The sequence below is a fragment of the Astatotilapia calliptera genome, chromosome 6, assembly GCF_900246225.1.
Source record: "Astatotilapia calliptera chromosome 6, fAstCal1.2, whole genome shotgun sequence".
In the NCBI taxonomy this organism is placed as follows: Eukaryota; Metazoa; Chordata; class Actinopteri; order Cichliformes; family Cichlidae; genus Astatotilapia; species Astatotilapia calliptera.
Genome location: NC_039307.1, coordinates 177,568 through 198,719, shown reverse-complemented (window position 1 = coordinate 198,719; position 21,152 = coordinate 177,568). Strand labels below are relative to the sequence as shown.

The following is a 21,152-nucleotide window of genomic DNA, read 5'->3' as shown; positions in this document are numbered from 1 at the left end:
AAAATTGGTGCAAGAGTTGTAGGTTATAATGCCCACTGAGCCAATGAGGCCAAACTCAAGGAAGACCAACCAAAATTAATGAAATATTCAGTTGCAGAAAATTCCATAATTTGTCTTTTGGGGGGTTGGAATATGTTCAAAAGTTAATGTCTGCATTCTGTCACACACACGGCTACATAAATGGATCTCTGCACAACTCCTCCATCTAATGCGCAGCACACAGTGCAGCAGTCGCAGCCTGCAGCACGTCCTCCACAGTGGAAATAACAGTTTCTCTGTAATCATCTGGATGCTTATAATTGATATATTTCTTTGTAAGTTTGTAATAAACTGTATTGTTTTATTAGTTCTGTGTGTTACTGTGTTTATTGGAGTGACTGTGACCACAACACTTCCTCTGGGATGACTAAACATTCTGGTGGGGATAAAGGAAGCGTCGGTGACGTGTCCGTGACACAGCAGCAGCTGTCACCTGTTTTCAGCGTGGGCAGATCTGAACTCTGATCTCGTCTGATGTTTACAGAAAGGCCTGATTCTGTCAGTCGTTTAACATGATGTGACTGTTGCTCATTCTCAGCCAATCATCACCTTTCCCTGGAAACTCGGCTGATGGGTTTTGTACGGATTATTAACCCTCGGCCAGGATGCAAGGCTGCATTAAAGCTTGCTGATTAGAGGCGTGGCCTCTTTGACTGACGGGTGGATGCGACGCTGGCGGCTGCAGCTGCCCGCGGCCTGCCTGAACAGAACGATATTACAGCATTATAGCGAAGGAGCGATCCAGACGAACGACTCTGTGTTTTTAATCCTTTTAATCTCAGTTCTGTGAAACATCAATAATAAAACTTTTCCACGTTCGTGCTGCTGTCAGGATCCCGCTGCACACAAACATATTAACACAAAACCCGAGGGCAGTCCAGGAAGTAGATCCTGCGTGATCGGCGCCTGATGGACGTGGCTAACGTCTGGAGCTACAGCAGCTTCTGCTTCTTGCGAGCCTGAAACTGCTGCGTTTTGCTTTTGATGGATCTGACGAGCAGCGACAGACTCGGGTCCATCTGCGTCGTTGTCGCCCGAGCGTCAGACTCTGCTTCCCGACTTTTCCTGTCGCTCTCCGCCTGCGTGGGCGTGACCTCCTGAGCGCCCTCCAGGCGCCGCTGCTGCTCCTCCCGCCGGCGCTGCTTCTCGGCTACGATGCTCTGCGTGGCTTTGGTCTTCTTGTAGCTGGGGTGGGAGGGGTCCAGGTTGAAGAGATGGGAGGTGAACATGGCCTGGAAACGAGGGTCTTTAACGTCCACCTGCAGAGAGGGAGAGACGGGACATTTAGCTCCAGGTGTATCGTAAGGTCAGTTTCACGCACACCTGAGCCTGGATTGGCCCAGACGGGTCTGAAGGTCAGCGCCATCGTTTCCCACTGCGGTCACATCATGTGACCTGCTGCCATCAGCCAAACGATGCAGACCAACCAATCCTGCACAAACAGACTGAGGAGCGGCCGTTTGCCCCGAGCGTGACCTCCATCACCCCCACCCACCCAATGCTACATGCAGAATAACTCCATCACTGCACTCAAACTTAATCACTAAGGTTAATCATTTATTTATGATTAACCACGCCCCCTCCCGCCACAACAGTAGGCCAAACGAAGCGCAAGGAGCGTCAGCTACAGTGGGGCAAAAAAGTATTTAGTCAGCCACCGATTGTGCAAGTTCCCCCACCTAAAATGATGACAGAGGTCAGTAATTTGCACCAGAGGTACACTTCAACTGTGAGAGACAGAATGTGAAAAAAAAATCCATGAATCCACATGGTAGGATTTGTAAAGAATTTATTGGTAAATCAGGGTGGAAAATAAGTATTTGGTCAATAACAAAAATACAACTCAATACTTTGTAACATAACCTTTGTTGGCAATAACAGAGGTCAAACGTTTACTATAGGTCTTTACCAGGTTTGCACACACAGTAGCTGGTATTTTGGCCCATTCCTCCTGCAGATCTTCTCGAGAGCAGTGATGTTTTGGGGCTGTCGCCGAGCAACACGGACTTTCAACTCCCGCCACAGATTTTCTATGGGGTTGAGGTCTGGAGACTGGCTAGGCCACTCCAGGACTTTCAAATGCTTCTTACGGAGCCACTCCTTTGTTGCCCGGGCGGTGTGTTTTGGATCATTGTCATGTTGGAAGACCCAGCCTCGTTTCATCTTCAAAGTTCTCACTGATGGAAGGAGGTTTTGGCTCAAAATCTCACGATACATGGCCCCATTCATTCTGTCCTTAACACGGATCAGTCGTCCTGTCCCCTTGGCAGAAAAACAGCCCCATAGCATGATGTTTCCACCCCCATGCTTCACAGTAGGTATGGTGTTCTTGGGATGCAACTCAGTATTCTTCTTCCTCCAAACACGACGAGTTGAGTTTATACCAAAAAGTTCTACTTTGGTTTCATCTGACCACATGACATTCTCCCAATCCTCTGCTGTATCATCCATGTGCTCTCTGGCAAACTTCAGACGGGCCTGGACATGCACTGGCTTCAGCAGCGGAACACGTCTGGCACTGCGGGATTTGATTCCCTGCCGTTGTATTGTAGTGTGTTACTGATGGTGACCTTTGTTACTTTGGTCCCAGCTCTCTGCAGGTCATTCACCAGGTCCCCCCGTGTGGTTCTGGGATCTTTGCTCACCGTTCTCATGATCATTTTGACCCCACGGGATGAGATCTTGCGTGGAGCCCTAGATCGAGGGAGATTATCAGTGGTCTTGTATGTCTTCCATTTTCTGATGATTGCTCCCACAGTTGATTTTTTTCACACCAAGCTGCTTGCCTATTGTAGATTCACTCTTCCCAGTCTGGTGCAGGTCTACAATACTTTTCCTGGTGTCCTTCGAAAGCTCTTTGGTCTTGGCCATGGCGGAGTTTGGAGTCTGACTGTTTGAGGCTGTGGACAGGTGTCTTTTATACAGATGATGAGTTCAAACAGGTGCCATTCATACAGGTAACGAGTGGGGGACAGAAAAGCTTCTTACAGAAGACGTTACAGGTCTGTGAGAGCCAGAGATTTTCCTTGTTTGAGGTGACCAAATACTTATTTTCCACCCTGATTTACCAATAAATTCTTTACAAATCCTACCATGTGAATTCATGGATTTTTTTTTCACATTCTGTCTCTCACAGTTGAAGTGTACCTCTGGTGCAAATTACTGACCTCTGTCATCATTTTAGGTGGGGGAACTTGCACAATCGGTGGCTGACTAAATACTTTTTTGCCCCACTGTATGGTTCGTACGTCCTGTGTTGTCGGTTGCAACGTTAGATCACGCGATCGTGAAGGCAAGAAGCTGGAAAATCGCCTCTCTTTCCATCGTTTCCCCTCCTGGAGGCAACGGGAGTTTTCTCACGTATCCGATATTACTAAACGAAGACGTCAGGCTTGGATTGCAGCGCTCACACGAGCGGATATCGACTTCTCTGCCATCCCTCGTTTTTTGTTGGTTTGCTCGCGGCATTTTCTTTCCGCTGACTTCTAAATAAATTCATAGGTCTCTTAACAGGCTTTTAGTGTTATTTTGAATGCGCTGAGGTCATAGGTCATTAGATAAAACATCCTAATGTGGGATGCTGCAGAGCCACGTCGTGTTGACGGAGTAGCTTATTATTTGGCATTATTGCAGGCAAACCAGCATATGAGCGTGGGTGTAACAAAGCCAGACTGGGCTCCAACGCTGCCCACGGGGCACGAGCTGACTGACCGGCACACAGCGCTGCTTGATGAGGTTGTGAAGGTTTGCTGTGTTTTGGTGAACATGTGCCCAGTGTGGTTGTCAAACCAGGGCCAATGACACTTGCTCTTGTTGAATATTCATAAAACTGCTGTGTTGCGTTTACAGTTCATTGTAAATAATTGTACTTTCTGTGAAGCGGTTTCAGTAAAACAGAAAAGAAAAGTCTGTTACTTAGCAAGAACAGCTGGCATCGCTCGTGGATCGTTCATCTAGAGCTGCTGAGGAGAAGTTAATGTTATGAGCGACCTCTGGCTGTATCCTGGTCACATGGTCAACGCACTCACAACGGCCAAATCTCGTACCCAACCGTTTGTGAATCAGATGTGCGCCGTGTATGCGCCGACTCCACAGACAAGGCACGCGAAAATATGGGGATAGGACAACGGCGGTAGGCTGCCCGGGTTTCCGCTCCACTGCCTTTTTTCAGACGGGTCCACATTACCGATGCACGCCGTTTTTCTTCCAGTTACTGTCTCTTGGCGTCCGGTCGCGATACAGCCCTTTGTCTCTTGCGCTGGTTTTAAGGTTCTGACGCTCCTGCTTCCAACACAGTGTGTTTGTTTTGATTTGTGGCCTTCTGACATGGCGCCGCAATCCCACAATGCACTGCGGCGTGACGTCAACTCCAAAGCCCTATTGTCTGTAAAAGCAGGGAGCCTGAATGTTGTTGAACTCCTACTGTGGCCAACAGCGAGCCTGGATCACTGCAGCTCATCAGCTCAGCTGTGAGTTCAGCTGTTCTCGGCCTCGTGTTCACAGCAGCACATTGTTCGCTTTCATTTGAATCCTGTTCAGTTCAGGCGACCACAGAACCACAGAGGTCAAAGGTTAAGCTGGCGCCTCGCTACAGTTTTCAGCCGGCAGCCATTGAGAGTATGCTCACCTGGAAGTGGTCGTCCTCCGGCAGCTCCTCCCCTTTCTTCAGCAGCTTCTTCCTCTTCTTCTTGCTCAGGTTCTGCTGCTCCACGATCTTGTCGTAGTTGAAGTGTTTGTGTTTGTCGTCGTCGTCCATCAGCAGAGCCATCTGAGCCTGGAAACACACACACAGTTTACGTGGGACAGGCCGAAACGATCAGATCCAGAACCGGCCCGGCCGAGCCGCGACCTCTGACCTTCTGTTTCTGCAGCTCCTCCTCCTCCTCGGCCGTCCGTCGCTCTTCCTCCTGCTTCTTCTTTTTCTTCCCTTTCTGTTTCTTCTTCATGTCTGCAGAGACAAAATCAGAGACCCTGAAGCTCTGTTGGTGGACACACACACACACACACACACACACACACACACACACACACACACACACACACGTGCACACACACGTGCACACACACACACACACACACACACACACACACACACACAAAAACACAAACACACACACACACGCACACACACACACACACACACGAACACAAACACATACACACACACACACACACACACACACACACGCACCTGCAGCACCGAGCTCCTCGGAGAAGAAGGGGTCGCTGAGGTCGACGTCTGAAGGAAGCTCGTCGTTGCTGAGCGCTCCCTCCGCTCCCTGATGAGGAGAAACCATCAGACAGGTCGGTGACATCATCACACTTGGATATGATCGGCGTGAATACAAACGTCTCAGGCTCAGCGTAAAGAGGCTCAGAGGCGTTCGTCAGTAGCCAATCAGGCTGCAGCCTCAGGATGATGTAAGCAACACGTGTTGGACTGAAACCAGAACAAACAGCGTCTGAACTGCTCCAATAACCTGCATATTATCCGGGACCCGGACCAGAAGCTCAGGGCTGGTTTATAATTACTTATAATTATAATTACAGCTGATCACAGATAATCTGGCGCGCCTGCAGTGTCAGCCTCACTCGGCGAACTGCTGATGTTCGGTTTTCCAAAACCGATTCAGGAAATTGATCCGACATGTCAAAGTAAAAGCAGCAGCTCTCACAGCGGAGCATCGTGGACTCCACATCGAGTGATGTAAGAATGCTGCTACTAACGAAAGCTGGAACGTTCCATCCAACAAAGACGCCGTTTGCGTCTGCAAGCCACGCCCTCACCTGTTCACTCTCACACTTCTTCTGCTTCTTCTTCTCTCTCTTCTTCTGCAGGAACTCCTCCCAGGGCGTCAGCACGTCTTTGGCCTCCAGCTTCTTCTTCACCAGCTGCTCCGTCGTCTCCTTCAGGCCTGCGGCGTGGAGAAAAACACTTTTAAAACAAGCCCCGCCTTCAGGCCCGACCTCTCCTCGTGTTAAGAAAGCAGGAAGTGAGGCTGCGTGCTCGTACCTGGCACCCAGGTGACCTCCATCTCCATGTCTTTGTCCTCCTGCACCTTCTTCTCTTTCTCCTGGATGCCTTTCAGCAGCTCTCTGTACTTGGAGATCTGCTCCTCGCTCTTCGTCTTCTTCTCCTGCGCCTCCACGACGCGCTCGTCTGTCCGGCACAAACACAGCACACCTGCTCGGCGCCGCTTTCACATTTCAGCAGTCAGAAAACCGTCATGTTCTCGTGTTTCTCACCTGCCGCCGTCTTCACGTCCTCTTCAAAGGCTCCGTCACCACCGCCTTCCTCCTCCTCTTCGCTGGAGGAGGCCAGGTAGGCTCTGAAGTCCATGTCCAGCAGCTCGTCTTTGTTGAACTTCCTGTTTAGGGCCGTCACGCGCTCGTGATCGGTTTCATCCCACGTCAGCTGCACCTGATCGGGTCGACACAAACACGTCACCGCCTGCTGCACGGAGCTCCTGCCCTGACGTCAGCTCTGAGTAACAAACTTCATTCGCACAGGTGAACCCGCCTGACATCATCACACCTGTAAAGTCTGCCAACACTCTTCCTGTCGCCTCTGATGGCGAGTGTCGGGGAAGTGCTTACCTTCGAGGTGGCGATCACAGACGAGGTGAAGAGCTTGGGCGTGTAGGCCGACAGGTTTACGTCCGTCGCCGCGTCTTTGGGCTCCTCGTCAAACTTCACGTCATCGGGAACGAAGCTGCTCGTATCAGGAGAAGAGGACAAGCCGTGAGATCCTTTAACGAGCTTCTAAAGTCGATGATCGACATTGAAGCTGAACAACATGACGCGTTTGGCTTTCATCAACAAGCTGGAACAAATCTGTGTGTAACTATTGGATGATTAACGCGCGCGTCATCATGGTGACCCTGCAGCGCGTGCACTCTGACCTTTGACTGAACTAAAGTTCATGGATGGAAGCTCAGCTGGGGAATGTTAAATACTCAGATCCTGGCTTCCCTGCAGACGTCCGATTCAGGAACGACTACATCTACAAACCTTCATTATGGAATAACTGAAGTGGGGAAAGCTGAAGTTTATCAACAGGAACACATGAGTCACTTTAGTCTGCTCGCTGACACGCAGGTCCGAGCGCAGCTAGCGTGAGCCTGACGTGCGCGCGTTTGCCGTTTGCTGACGTACCGCAGGTCGAGGACGGAGCAGCTGCTCTCGTACTCGTAGCCGTCGCACTCCTCGTAGATCTTCGCCGCCGTCTGGGCCGAGTCGCACTCCGCCACGGCGTAGAAATACTTCAGACGCTTGAACTGGTAGTCCCGCAGCTTCTCCCTGTAAACCCTGAGAGCACACAACACCCATGACCGTCTGACAGGTCAGCAGGGAGCCCCGCCCACCTGATACTGCACAGCTGTTTTTAAGTGTACACAGAATCACTGGTGTCCAAATGCAGCTTGTTTCAAAGCAATAAGGTTACAGTTACAGCCACTTCATTAGGTACACCTGTGCATCTGCTCGTTAATGCAAATACCTGATCAGCCAATCACAGGGCAGCAGCTCAGCGCATGCAGACATGCTGAAGTTTAAACTGACCCAACTGATGAAGAAAGGAGGTTTCAGAGACCATGAATGTGTCACGGTTGTGTTTCTGCTGATCTGCAGCGAGCAGCAGCTCCCTGAGTGAAACGCTAGCAGAGGCGCCGCTGTGATGGCGTGGAGCGCTGCTCCAGCAAAGCTCAGGTCATCTCAGACGGTTTCTAGAACACCACGATGAGTTTGCTGCACTCACTACAGCACCTGTGCGATGATGTCATGATGATGTCACTCCAGCAGATGTTGAATCTGATGCATGAAGAATTAAGAGTGCAGGGTGTACCTAATGAAGTGGCCTGCATATTCATGTAATCCACCTTTTATGTTGAAAAGCCAACAAACGTCCCGCCGGTGCCGAACCGTCAGAGCCGACGCAGCCTCATGACACAAACTTTCCCACGAGCTGCTCGACTAACAAAGTCTGGCTGAAAACTGCATCTAAATCCCGCCTCTCTGTGACATCATCATTACCTCTCCTCCTCCGTGTCGTCCTCCGAGTCGTCGGGCAGCGCCTTCAGCTCCATCGGTCCCTGACTCTCCTCCGCCTTCAGCCTCTCCTCCCCAAACTCTGACGGGTAGATCTGCAAGCATAACCCAGCACGCACTGTGCTGATCATCAGCACTTCCCGGCTCCGCCCACACACAGACAAACCCACGCAGGTCTCCTTACCTTCACAGAGAGCACGGCGCCGCCTTTGGGCGTGAAGGATTGGAGCAGAGCCAGCAGGTCTCGGGCCTTCAGCCGGTCCCAGTCCATGTTGCAGACGGCGAGCCGCGCCGACACCTAACGCGGTGAGATCGTGTTAGCAACGTTTCCTGGTGGCGCAGACTAACCTTTGACCTTCAGCCTTTACCGCACACAGCATCACCTCGTCGCTCCGCGGCGCGTCTTTGCACAGCTCCCCCCAGTCGTGTTCGATCTCCTCTTCCTCTTTCCTCAGGATGGCGCCCACGTCGTCCTCGTCGTCTTCGTCCGAGCTCGTCTCGATGTTGCCCTTCCCCCGGGCCAGATCCGGCCCGCTGTCGCTGTCGTCCCCCGAATCCAGGCCCGACTCCTCTTCATCAGATCCACTCGCCTCGTCACTCTGCGCCTCCTCCTCCTCCTCATCAGAGACGCTTAGGTCATCTTCATCCTCCTCTGCAGACCGCTGCTCGTCATCATCTTCAACACCTGCATCAGCATCGAACAGAAGAGAGACGGTCAAATCGTTTCTGACACGCTTACCTGAGCAGGGTCAAAGGTCACCTGGACACCCCTCAATCATTCACACAGTGTTGCTATGGTAACGGCGTGTTTTTACCAGAAGTTCATTAACATGAAAACATCTCCTGACCTTCAGAGAGACTTGCTGCTCCTTTAGGCTGCTCTGCTTTGGCGCCGCCAATGTCCTTCTTCTTCTTCACCTCTGCTGCTTCCTCGCCCTCGCCAGCTTCCTCCCCCTCGGAGTCGGACAGTTTGTAGAAGCGCCTCAGGTCCTCAGCGGAGGTGTGGTTGATGGGCCGCCCTCGCTTGTCCACCGTGTACTTGACCTTGAAGCGCTCGTCGTGGAACATGGACTGAAAGCGTTTGTCGATCTTGACTTTGCGCTCCCTCTCTGGCATCTCCCAGAACCGCGGGTCCTTCTGGACCCGGAGGAAGCGCTCGTCCCCGTCTGGGCGTTTTTTGGACGACATGGCGGTAAAATCCCAGCGTCACCTGCAGAACAGAAACCAGTTAAAAACCACGTTTCACACCGAGCTGGTTTCTGCTCGGACGTCAAACCCAACCCCCAGCCTCTTGATGGACACACGTGTGGCATTCAGGGTCATTCAGTAATCCTCATTACTACGATCACCGGCTCTTATGAGGTCGTAGAACTGAAAACGCTCACGTTTTAAAACACAATTTTAATGCCAACAACAATGACACGGAGCAAAGAAACGTGCAGTGGTGGACAACATGAACTCTGTGATGTCAGTGTGTACAGCGCCAGTCCTTCTTCTTCATGACCTCCGCTGGATCTTCTGGTCCTGAAGGACGGAGACTCGCTCCTGCCTCCTCCGAGCTCCAGGCAGACCACAGTTTGTCCCCCGTGCAGGAGCAGTGTGGAGACAGTCTGTGCAGCAGGCCGGTCCAGTGGACGGAACGGCTGCCTCACAGCTCTGGGTTAGAACCTGCTGGTTGTCCCGGCTCCTGCCTGGGTTCCCTCTGAGTTCTCCAGCTTCCTGCTACATGCTGCGTTTACAGGTGCCGGCTGACAGACCGGCGACCTGCCCGGGTGGACCCGCCTCTCGCGGTGTGAGCGCTGGGACAGGCTCCAGGCTTCCAGGCTGTGATCGTCCGAGGAGGCAGGAGCTGAGGTCCAGCTGAGGTCACGAGAGGTCAGCGGCGTGTAAACACGCCCCTTATTTCTCACTGTCATCACAGACGTGTGCGAACCGACGCAGCAACCGGTGATGACCTCACAGGTATCAGTGTCGTTGAGCCGCGATGAGCTCAGACTGCAGCGCCCAGACGGTTCTTATCGATCTCACCGTTTTATTGATCTGACGGTTTTGAATCGTTCTCTGTGCTCTTGTCTGTTTCATCCTCTGAAACTTTTGGAGGTTTTAAAGAGGATCGGGTTTGAAATCATCGCTCAGTTTGCGCCGCACACCTCAGCCTGGCTTTCTGTTTTCATGTTTACAACCTGGAGACACCGGAAATAGCAAAGAGCACAGGAAACACTTGAGAGGACCGGAAACAGCACGTCTACGCTTGAAACATCTGAAACACCTGAAACAACGCGAGCTTTAAATTAAACTTAGAAACTGGTGAAACTTTACCGACACAGTGTCCGCTCCTCCGCGATCTCACACACGTGTTTACCCAGCTTGCAACGCTGTAGCGTCATCTGCTCCGCCCCGCCCCTTTCTCTAAGGCGAGCGAAGTGGGACAAACAGGAGCGAAACGCGGTTTAAACACAGCGTGACACGGCAAACAACAAACGCAAATTATTTTATTAATTTAATTAATTTTATTAAATTAACTTATTAATTTAATTATCACTGTATTGTTTATATATTATTTTATTTAATTTAAGTCATTTTATTTTGATCTTATTTTATTCAATTTTACTTCCGTTCTCAGGCTGTGATCCGTTTCCGGGGTTTCCGGTGAGCTCAGCTGAGGCCGGTCCGGGTTTTGGGTCTCTCCCCTCGGAGGTGACCCGGTGTGGAGGCTCGGAAGTCTCCGTGTTGGTGTCTGTGAGTTTGTTCCGCGGGATGAGCGGCAGGCTGTGTCGGAGGCTCCTGCGGCTCGGCCTCCCTGCGAGCTCCGCGGGCGGCTGGAGCCGGCTCTCCGGGGCCGGTCTCAACGGGACCGGGCCACCGGGGGCCGGGCGCTCCGGGCTGTCGGGCGGAGGCCGCATGAACGTGTTCAGCAGGGAGATGAAGCAGAGGCAGAAGGACTGGGCCGCCCAGCTGCAGGACAGCCAGCAGTACGACTACCTGAGGCAGGAGGTGAGCCCGACCCACACACCTGTCCGGTTTTCTGTGTCTTTGTTTCTCCAACTTTATTTCAACAGAAACTTTAACAACAAACACAACACACGGAGAACACGCTGCACAACTGTATTCCAAATCATAACACAGTGCAAGAGTATGTATAAGTAAACACACCGGACAGAAATACAGATTAAACGGGGAAAGTAACACAGACACACTGAATAATTAAATAAGACATTAAAATATTACAAATATTCATGTTTTTAAAGCTTTCTTGTTGAGACAGGAACAAACTTTCTGTTTCTGTCCTGAGAGTGGACAGCTTACATTTACAGATGTGGAGTTTGATCGATGAGGGAAAAGCACGAGAGTCTTTCTCACTAAAGACGCTGTCAGAGATGAAACTAACGATATGTTTCCATAAAAGCTGAGTAAAGGCAAATGTTTCTGTATCGCTCTTCTGTTTTTGAAGGAAGCTTTGACAGGATCAAATCTATGAATGAGCTTAAATGAAATCTCCTTCACTTTGTTAGTAAGGAGGATTTTTTGTGGCAAAGACCAAACCTTTATCCAATCAGCGCCCTCGACAACATGAGTCCAGAAAGAAATGGGAGGAGGAACAGAGATAAAGAGACCTAATCTACAAGAGGAGAAACACATCTGACCTGATGGAGACTCTGTCAGGACAGGGCGGGGCTTGGACAGGTGTGGGGACACTGGGATGTTACACCTGGAAGGAAGAGCCAGTGTTATTGAAGAATACCATCATTAAACCAGTTTTCAAAGAAGGGCGATTTATTCTTGTAAAGATGTTACAGATGTTCCAAATATAACATCTTTGTGGAGAACGGTGATGTTTACAGATCCATGAGTCTGCTGATGAAAGTTTGAGTCCAGCCACCCAAATGTGAAAACACGTGATGAGAGGAAGTCCAGATAGATGCTTTTACTCCACTTTTTTGAAAGCATCATTTAGGGGACTGAAATCTATCAAATTTAAGCCACCATTGTTAGAATTGTGATCAATTTTGTTTTTCCACAGAAAATGAAATAACAGTTTATCAACAGAGTTTCCTGTGTGCTCTGCACGCGTGTAGTTATGCAATTAGAGATGTCCTGACTGACGTGCACCACAAATGTCCTCGTCTTCCTCCTCTCCGCCTCCCTGCAGTTCCATCTTCATCCTCCACCCTCCCTCTGCACACGCTCAGACCAGGTCAGCCTCTCTGACCCTGAGCGGTCCCTCTTATGTCCATCTTCAGCTGGTCCTCAGCCTCATCAAACATCTGGATCATAGAGAATGAGATCAGAATTTGCAGCTGGGTTTGACACCACCATCAGTGATGACCTCACTGAATGAATCACACGTTGTTCCTGTTGTTTTGTCTAAAGGGGGGGAAATGATTTCATTATAACAACCAGACCCAGCCACGCTGATCAGACGTCCTGTGCTGTTGGTTTGCAGGTCGGGAGTCGAGTGGCCGATCGGGTTTACGACATCGCACGGTGAGTTCCTGACGAGGCAGCTGGACCCATGTTTCACACAGTTTAACCACAGAGAGACACGTCTGCTTCAAAAGTCATGGAAATCATCTGAGGAGGTCAAAGAGCAGGAAACGTTCACACAGCCAGATCACTCCAATGCAGTTTTGTTTCTATAGCAACGATCACAACAGCAGGCGCTTTATATTGTAAGGTAGACCTACGATAATACATGCAGAGAAAAACCCAACAATCACATGACCCTCTGTGAACAAGCACTTTGGCGACAGTGGGAAGGAAAAACTCCCTTTTAACAGGAAGAAACCTCCAGCAGAACCAGGCTCAGGGAGGGGCGGGGCCATCTGCTGTGATTGGTTGGGGTGAGAGAAGGAAGACAGGATAAAAAACAGTCACCGTTTGTCTTCCTGTCTCCTCAGGACGTTTCCTCTGGCGCTGGACATCGGCGGAGGAAGAAGTCACATCGCAGAGCATTTAAGCAAAGTACAGTGTGTGTGTGTGTGTGTGTGTGTGTGTGCGTGTGTGTGTGTGTGCGTGTGTGTGTGCGTGTGTGTGTGTGTGTGTGTGTGTGTGTGTGTGGTGCATGTGTGTGCGTGTGTGTGTGTGTGTGTGCGTGTGCGTGTGTGTGTGTGTGTGTGTGTGTGTGTGTGTGTGTGTGTGCGTGTGTGTGAGGTCACCGCTGTGATCACATGTATTCAGCAGCTACAGACGGGTCGGATTTCCTGATCAGAGATGAACCGATGAGCACAGCTCAAGCTAAAGCTCTGCTGTTTCTGCTATGACGTCACACTGTTGCTCATGTTAAACACGATAAACATAAAGTCACGAGCTCGGTGTGCAGAAAAGGCCTCAGACGAGTCTTTGTTACCTCGGTAACGAGCTGATGTCGTTTAGATCTCCTTATATGGTCATCTCCACAAACTGTCTGTAGTTCACCAAAACAATCAAATAGAAAACCTGAAATCATTTTGTGAGGTTGGGAAACCAAAATAAACAAAGTTATAGAGGAACTCTTATTTATAGTTTTGGATTTGTGCGATCACAGACTGTCTGAGGAGGTTTTAGGTGAACATGAGACTCAGAGTCAGCAGCTTTGACAGCTGCAGAGACGACACCACAGCAATAAAAACACTGAGATAAAACTGAACATATAACAGCTACAGACGCACAGCTTTCTGGGTGCTGCCCCTCTGTAGGCTTCCCAGAGTCGGTCAATCAGCACAAGGTGGAGACAGGAGCTAAAACATTTCAGACAGAATCAGAAAAAGGTGGATTATTCTGAGTTGTGAATCATGTAAAGCTGCTGTCAGAGTTAAAGAATAAAACCAGAGAGCGGGAGATGAGCAGAACGTTAAACATGAGCTCAGATGTTTGTTGCCTGCGTCTGTGTGCGCTGCACGAGTTTCACTGCTGTTATGATGAGCTCTGTGCTGACGATGTGTCCCGCAGGAGGTGGTGGAGCGTTTCTGCCTGACAGACGTTTCCCAGCAGTCTCTGGTGGGTCCTTAGACTCGTACTCAGATATCAAAGATGGGGGCAGGAGTTTGAAGCAGACTGCTGTAATTTCATATGTGAATGTTGTTTTCTGATCAGAGACGGAGGAGGCCGAGCGAGATCCCGACTCACTGCGTCCTGGCTGACGAGGAGTTTCTGCCGTTCAAAGAAAACACCTTCGACCTGGTAGTGAGCAGCTTGGCGTGAGTACCAGAGCTCGTTTCACTGCAGCTTGTTTCACAGCAGCTTGTTTCACTGCAGCTCGTTTCACTGCAGCTTGTTTCACAGCAGCTTGTTTCACAGCAGCTCGTTTCACTGCAGCTCGTTTCACAGAAAAGGTTTGAGTGACCGACTGTTTGCTGCAGTACCAACTTCAGCCACGAGATGGCGTCTGAGCTTTTTTAATGGTTTCCTACAGTAGTGTTTTATGTCAGGTTCATGTTTTCTTGTTTTTTGTGTCTTTTTTATAATTTGTGTGTCTTTGTGGTTGTTTTCAGTTTGAACCTCGTTCTAACATCTTACTTGGTTATTCTGAGTCTCTGTGCCTGTTTCACTGCCTTTCACAGCTTTTTAATAACTTCCTAAATAAAATTCAAATTCAAATTTCATTTGTCACGTACACAGTCATACACAGTACGATATGCAGTGAAATGCTTACACAACTGCTCGTGACCTAAAGCAAAAAAGACTATGAATAGGATAGGAAATAAATATGAAAATTAAAAAGGGTAAATTTAAGTAGGAAGGAATAAAATAAAATATAAAAATTAAAGTTGAAAATAAAATAACTGTACAACAAAATACACAATACACAATATAGAACTATATAAGAATGTATGAAGAAATATAAATAAATATATACACAATAACAGCAGCTGTACAAGTATTAACTGGAAATGAAGAATATAGTGACCAGTGTTGTGCAAAACCAAAGTCCAGAAAGTCCAGTGTGTGTGTAAGAACCATATGTGTGGGTCAGTACTGTGTGGTGGTGTGATTGAGAGACCGTATCGCCTGCGGGAAGAAGCTCCTCCTCAGTCTCTCTGTGTTGGTCTTCAGGGAGCGTCATGCTCGGAGATGACGAGCACGTTTCCGGCGTTGGCGGTACCTTCCTGTCTGCAGCCTGTTTATGTTTCTTTTACACTGTTTAATGTAAATGAAGTCAAATATATTGATCATGTGATTTGTGCTGATTATCTCAGTCACAGTTTGAAAAGATTAAATTCATCATATATTTTTAAATGGTTGCTAATGGAACTGAAGGACATCGTGAATAAATAATAACCGATAATCATGTCGTTAGATTTTTATGTCCAGAAATGCAACGAGTGATTTTAAGGTTAAAAAAATCAAATGTATGAAATAAAGTGGGTCTAGACTGAGAGGACCAGGGTTTGTTATGAACAACATGTGTGCTCATTAAAACTGCAGCTGAGCTTCATGCTTTTCAGTCTGCACTGGATCAACGACCTGCCCGGAGCTCTCAGACAGGTGAGACGAACCTGCTGCGATACCATGACTGACTGCAGCTCGCCCGTTAACGTTTCGTTGTGCGCCGTCCTCTCAGATTCACCAGGTGCTGAAGCCGGACGGGGTGTTCATCGGAGCGATGGTGGGCGGCGAGACGCTCTACGAGCTGCGCTGTTCCCTGCAGCTGGCCGAGACGGAGCGGGAGGGCGGGTTCTCGCCCCACATCTCCCCCTACACCGCCGTCACCGACCTGGGAAACCTGCTGGGCCAAGCTGGCTTCAACATGCTCACTGTGGTGAGTCAGCGTGGCTGCATTTGTTAAACACGCAGAATGTTTTACATCAGCTCACGGTGACCTCTGACCCTTCCGCCTCTTTGTTCCAGGACATCGATGACATTCAGGTTCATTATCCAGGAATCATGGAAGTCATGACGGATTTACAAGGTACGAGCTGGGAACCATTCGTTTGAATCATGTGGTTCCTGCAACATTCAAACATGGCTCTACAGTCGCCCTCTTCACGTGGAAGCAAAGGAAAGCGAACGAGGATCTGCACCTGATGAGCGCAGAGCCAGAAATGACGACTTCAGTCTGATCACAGCGACTCTCAGAGTCGTCGGCACAGAGCTTTAGGTGACCGAGTCCCAGGACGCCGGCTCGTGGAGGTCCCCGAGTGAACGTGCTGCTTTTATTCCTCCTTTCATTTGCCTGCAAACAGGCTTCAAACCGAGCGGCAGAGGCTCCGCCTGAATAAGAGAGCATTTCAGGATTCGCTGTTTAAGCTAAAACAGTTTGATGACCTCACTGCGGTTTGATCGCTGAACCGGTTTCGGATCTGAAGTCATTCGTGAGGCTGTTAGTTTGAACAAACTTACGATTAAAGTTTAAAAGTGCAGTGTTCGTGATGTGCTGTGTGCAGGTATGGGTGAGAGCAACTGTGCGTGGAACAGGAAGTCGCTGCTGCACAGAGACACCATCTTAGCAGCAGCAGCGATTTACAAAGGTGAGTCTGAGCCGCTGTCTGATTGGTGCTAAATGACATGTGATACACTGATGAGTATTAGTAGCGTCAGATTCACAAAATGTGTGGACTGGCCGATTTTGTTCGTACCGCCCGGTGCACGCGAGGGAATCGGTCTGCTCCATGTTCACCTCGTCCGAGCAGGAAGCCAGAAAAGGTGCACGTGTACAAACCGGAGGGATGAGGAGACGCGGTCGGGCTGAAAGGAGGAACAGAGGATGAAGAACACCTGATCACCCTTTAACCCAGGGGTCCAACTCCAGGCCTCGAGGGCCGGAGTCCTGCAGGTTTAGACGTGTCCTTGATCCAACACAGCTGATTTAAATGGATAAACGACCTCCTCAACATGTCCTGAAGTTCTCCAGAGGCCTGGGAATGAACTAATCATGTGATTCAGGTGTGCTGACCCAGGGTGGGATCTGAAACCTGCAGGACGCCGGCCCTCGAGGCCTGGAGTCCGACACCTCTGCTCTAGACTCTAACCTGACGCTAGGTGAGGGTTTAAAGGGATAAAGCACTTCTGAGCGTGAGCACAGGCAGCGGTGTAGGTAACAGGTGGAGGCGTGGCCTCAGTTTGAATGAGGTTGACACGAGCACGTGCGTGAGAAGGTTCTGGGTTTGAATCTGCGTCTCTGCTAACAAACAAACTGTTATTCGTAATTAACGATAGTTGAACAAACACTGAAGCCAGTCAGAGCCGACGCCGTGTTTCTGTTTGCTCATCAGTGACGCGTCAGGCTGGCGCTTTAGTCACAGCGCGGCGGTTCATGTGTCACTGTGTTTTTCTCATGTGCCTGAAATGTTTCAGAGATGTACGGCAGTGAGGACGGCTCCATCCCCGCCACCTTTGAGATCCTCTACATGATTGGCTGGAAGCCTCACGAGTCTCAGGTGAGAACACCTGATGCTCCGTGCGCTTCAGTCTGTTTCTGCTGCGTTCACGGTGGAGCGATCTCCATCTTTAGGACGTGAGCGTGGCAGAATAACAAACAGCTTCTGCTTTTAGAAAAACCAGATTTTAGAACCATGACTTCAGCGTTTTTTCTCTTTCAGGCCAAACCGGCGAAGCGAGGCTCGGCCACCGCGTCGTTTGGAGATTTATCAAAGACCGGCTGACCGAGCGGCACGGACCAACCGTAGAGCCTCGGAGCCGACTGTAGACGCCATATTTAATGAAAATAAAATGTTTTAGAGGCAAGAAACGTGAACTCTGATGTACAGAAGACAAATATGATGTTGAAAGAGTTTGTCTTTGACAGGAAGTTGTCTTTTAGAAATCTAAAAATAAAAGCTGACACATCTGTTCACGTGGCTGAAACTTGAGAGAAACCAAACGGTTGAAGTGGGATCGAAACACTCGAAGTCACGTTCACTCAAATATCAGACACACAGCAGCAGCTCGGCGCATGCAGACGTGGTGAAGGCGAGCTGCTGAAGTCCAAACTGAGCATCCGAATGATGAAGAAAGGTGGTCAGTGACTGAACGTGGCACTGGTATCACTCCTGTCAGTGAGAGCAGGAAGCTGAGGCTCACACTCACAGACCTGGCCAGCAGATGGAGAAAGAGTTTGAGTTTTGGTCTGAAACTTTTGATCAGGGCTGTATCTGCAAATCAAAAACCTCAAGACCAGAGAGATCAGGCTGATCCCAAAACGGCGTTCATGAGGGTCGCCGCAGGGTGGAGCGCGCCAGGGCGAGTCCCGCCTACCTGCTGTTTCACTGGTCCCATGTGAAATAACCTAAGATGATAAAAAATATGTGAATGAGGAACTTTAATACCTGCATATGGGTTTGGCAAATAACTAGAGAAGATTTTTTAAAATAGTGTTTTAAAAACATTATTTTTGTTCAAAAATCACTCTGTGTGATGTCAGCAAATTAGGAACGAGTGTTTGCAGCCGCGCCATAAGTAGCCACCCGTCACTCAGAAGTTCCTCTTTCATAGAAACGCTGCTGCCGCCGCTGAGACGTCTGCAGAGATGCTGCTCTGCCTGCTCCTGTGTGTCCACGTCTGTCACAGCGCTGCAGGTAAGAACGCCTCCGTCAGCATGTTCTCACGATTACAGCTGCAACAACGTAACACTGTTTCCTCTGGTTATCTAAGGAAGATAAAGGCTGTTATGTTATGTGACGATTACATGAAGCAGAACAAAAGGACAGAAACTGGAGTCGGTGTTAAGAGAATGAATATGAAAGTGTAGGCGCTGCTTCTGGAGCCGCTTGAGCCACGTGCAGGTTTTATTTGCCGTTCGTGTGTCTCCTCTCTGTGGGGCTCGCTGTGTTTCTAACCATGAGTCCGTCTGACTGAGAAACTGAGCCTAAACACACACACATAACCACGCTTACAGCCCTGCCCTGAACCCTCGCCCGCCTCCTGCGACTCAAACGAGACCAAAACTTCCAAAATAAACTTCATGTTTTATTCACACAGACCATAAACTCATCAGGGAGGTGTTGACTAAGCTCGAGCCGGGGGCAGCAGATCGCCCCCGGCTGGCAGTACTAAGAATGCAGGTTTAAAAGGCTTCAGCATCCAGGCTGTAACATCTGATGAAGTGGTTCTAATTTTAAAAAGAAAAGAAACATAACTCCAGCAGGGCAGGAGTCTGAGGAGAGGAGCCAATGGAGTCAGTCCTGTGGGGCTCCGCCCATGGCCCAACTGTAGGTGGCTGGGAGATAGCAGCTAGATACAGCTGGGCAGTGGAACCAAGTTCCTGCAGTCGCCCTGGGCACGAGGCGGGGGCTGGTGTTCCTGTATCCCCTCAGTCCATGAGAGAGTTGCTTCCCTGCAGCTCTGGGTCAGGGTCCTGACTGCTACATGCCAAATGCAGTTCAGATTACCTACGTGGAGTCACCTGGTGGGGTGGGACTCCATCGTTCGGCTGGGAGACGTCAACACTCAGGTGGGCATTGACATAGTTGGGAGGGGCCTGTGTTCTGTTTCTGGACTTACATGCAAATCACAGTTTGTCCATAATGACCATAACGATGTCCACAGGCACTGGGAGGCCGGGGACACCTCCACTCCTGGAGGAGCTGCAGCTCACGGTGGTTTTAACCCCAGAACCATAACGACATCATCAAAGAGGCCAGCTTACATCTGCTGACTCTGACTGTGGATCGCTTCACTGGCACAATTCACATAAACTTATTAAAGCAAACTAATCACATCTCATTTCTTATTATATGAGATAAATTCAGGTTGTAGGTTTTACTGTGAGTCTGTGCTGAAAGGGCACCAGAGGACGTCTGCCAGTGGTCCTTTAATACACCTGATATATGCGTGACATGCACGACTGCAGCCGTCACAGCAGAGTCACGGAGACTGAACTAAACGAGAAATCAAACAAGCATTCAGAATTTTTATTATCAGGTCAACAAGTCCAGAAAACTCAAGTCTGTCGCCTTCAGGAGCAAAATGAATAAAATGCAAATATTAGTAAAGTAAAGACATTGATTTTAAACCACATCGCAGAGCCGTCCATCAGGTTCGTACGCAGCTCTGAAGGCTGCTTCCTGTCAGAGAGCAGTTTGTTGGTTCCTCAGGCTCCTGAATCTCTTTATCTGAAATAAAGCATAACATGAAACAACAGACTAAAGATAGACAAAGGGGAAATGTCCTTTAAATGTTTAAAAGATGAAAATAACTGGAGGGAAGGAAGGCCGGTCAGCGTGGCGTGAGTCAGGAAGCATCTGATACAGATTCAGACATGTGACATCATCATTTCTGCTTTTTCCTTGGCAGGAATCCCCACTGTCAGCACACGGCAGCACACGGACGCTGTGCTCACCTGTCCTCATGCTCAGGGAGATGTAACCTGGAGCCGAGCTATAAGAGGCACCCGGGTGACTCTTCTCACCGTCCGTAACGGTCACGTGAACAGCAGTTCGAAGCGCTTCGGTTCCCGTAACAACAACGAGCTGCTTATCAGGAATGTGGTAGAGTCTGATACTTCGATGTATCTGTGCAATGAGAGGAAGACCGCCTATCTGAATGTGACCACAGATCCCAGCATGGTGGATCGAACAGTCACCGGGAGAAAGGACGACCCTGACCGGAAGGTGACGGCTGCAGGTGCTGACACAGCGCCCCCCTCAGACTTGTGGAAAGTTCCTGTTGGCGTGCTGGCAGGAGCTGCACTGGTGCTGTTGTCCATGTTGACTCTGAGACTGTGGAAAGCCGAGAAAGCAGCGAGGGACACGAGGGCGGTGCTGAGCGAGGTGGTTTACGAGGAGATCGGACACGCCGACGTGGAGACCGGCCCAGCCCCTGAGTCCAAGGTGGAAACCCCTTACTGCTGCTCCGACGTTGGCAACCAGTCAAACACCTCCACAGCACCGACTGCTCCTCTGTACAGCAACCAGTGCAGGCCCCAACCTGAAGGACACGCCTCCGACACCTGCGTGTATCACCTTACCCAGAATCCTCTGCAGATAGAAAGCAGCTGCCGGAGCTCCTCCTGACTCCTTTAAACCAGTTATCATGGGTGAGGGGCGGGTCTGACTGAGACTCCTCCCCCGCGTCCTGCTCCTCCCTTACTATCGAAGGACCATCACCTCCAAAAATTTACTTTCATTTAGTCAGACCTGTAGGCAGTGACT

General features: G+C 49.8%; 3 protein-coding genes and 1 long non-coding RNA gene across 5 annotated transcripts; 2 read left to right on the top strand and 2 right to left on the bottom strand.

The window, feature by feature from the left end:
* Positions 1-793: 793 nt before the first annotated feature.
* Positions 794-10,494, bottom strand: esf1 (ESF1 nucleolar pre-rRNA processing protein). 2 transcript variants are annotated; one of them, XM_026169470.1, is made up of 14 exons: positions 10,405-10,494; positions 8,934-9,295; positions 8,469-8,770; positions 8,270-8,383; positions 8,071-8,180; positions 7,195-7,347; positions 6,637-6,751; positions 6,286-6,460; positions 6,053-6,199; positions 5,827-5,954; positions 5,231-5,318; positions 4,896-4,987; positions 4,667-4,813; positions 794-1,298 (listed from the first exon to the last, which is right to left on the bottom strand). In XM_026169470.1, exons 2-14 carry the CDS (start codon positions 9,271-9,273, stop codon positions 972-974), a joined length of 2,238 nt encoding a protein of 745 aa, XP_026025255.1. In that variant the 5' UTR covers positions 9,274-9,295; positions 10,405-10,494; the 3' UTR covers positions 794-971. The 2 variants fall into 2 exon arrangements, with proteins under 2 accessions (XP_026025255.1, XP_026025257.1); XM_026169472.1 differs by lacking the exon at positions 10,405-10,494 and adding an exon at positions 10,114-10,358.
* Positions 10,495-10,711: 217 nt separating this feature from the next.
* On the top strand, positions 10,712-17,855 carry ndufaf5 (NADH:ubiquinone oxidoreductase complex assembly factor 5). The gene is made up of 11 exons (XM_026169496.1): positions 10,712-11,079; positions 12,530-12,570; positions 12,984-13,047; positions 14,014-14,061; positions 14,158-14,261; positions 15,510-15,549; positions 15,626-15,823; positions 15,913-15,973; positions 16,449-16,532; positions 17,359-17,441; positions 17,604-17,855. The coding sequence occupies exons 1-11, from the start codon at positions 10,843-10,845 to the stop codon at positions 17,664-17,666; spliced, it is 1,023 nt and encodes a 340-aa protein (XP_026025281.1). The 5' UTR covers positions 10,712-10,842; the 3' UTR covers positions 17,667-17,855.
* Positions 17,856-17,913: 58 nt separating this feature from the next.
* LOC113023474 (uncharacterized) lies at positions 17,914-21,032 on the top strand. Its single transcript, XM_026169498.1, has 2 exons — positions 17,914-18,578; positions 20,296-21,032. The coding sequence occupies exons 1-2, from the start codon at positions 18,530-18,532 to the stop codon at positions 21,012-21,014; spliced, it is 768 nt and encodes a 255-aa protein (XP_026025283.1). The 5' UTR covers positions 17,914-18,529; the 3' UTR covers positions 21,015-21,032.
* Positions 19,882-20,401, bottom strand: LOC113023483 (uncharacterized). The gene is made up of 2 exons (XR_003272581.1): positions 20,342-20,401; positions 19,882-20,114 (listed from the first exon to the last, which is right to left on the bottom strand). It is a non-coding gene; the product is annotated as an uncharacterized LOC113023483 (long non-coding RNA).
* Positions 21,033-21,152: the final 120 nt, after the last annotated feature.

Coding starts and splice junctions, on each gene's coding strand:
- esf1 (XM_026169470.1), bottom strand. CDS start 9,273: ATGTCGTCCAAAAAACGCCCAGACGGGGACGAGCGCTTCCTCCGGGTC. Junction 5,319..5,826: donor AGAAGTGTGAGAGTGAACAG/GTGAGGGCGTGG, acceptor TCTCCTCATCAG/GGAGCGGAGGGAGCGCTCAG. Junction 1,299..4,666: donor CGGAGGACGACCACTTCCAG/GTGAGCATACTC, acceptor CCCTCTCTGCAG/GTGGACGTTAAAGACCCTCG.
- ndufaf5 (XM_026169496.1), top strand. CDS start 10,843: ATGAGCGGCAGGCTGTGTCGGAGGCTCCTGCGGCTCGGCCTCCCTGCG. Junction 13,048..14,013: donor TCGCAGAGCATTTAAGCAAA/GTACAGTGTGTG, acceptor TGTGTCCCGCAG/GAGGTGGTGGAGCGTTTCTG. Junction 14,062..14,157: donor ACGTTTCCCAGCAGTCTCTG/GTGGGTCCTTAG, acceptor TTTTCTGATCAG/AGACGGAGGAGGCCGAGCGA.
- LOC113023474 (XM_026169498.1), top strand. CDS start 18,530: ATGCTGCTCTGCCTGCTCCTGTGTGTCCACGTCTGTCACAGCGCTGCA. Junction 18,579..20,295: donor CGTCTGTCACAGCGCTGCAG/GTAAGAACGCCT, acceptor TTTCCTTGGCAG/GAATCCCCACTGTCAGCACA.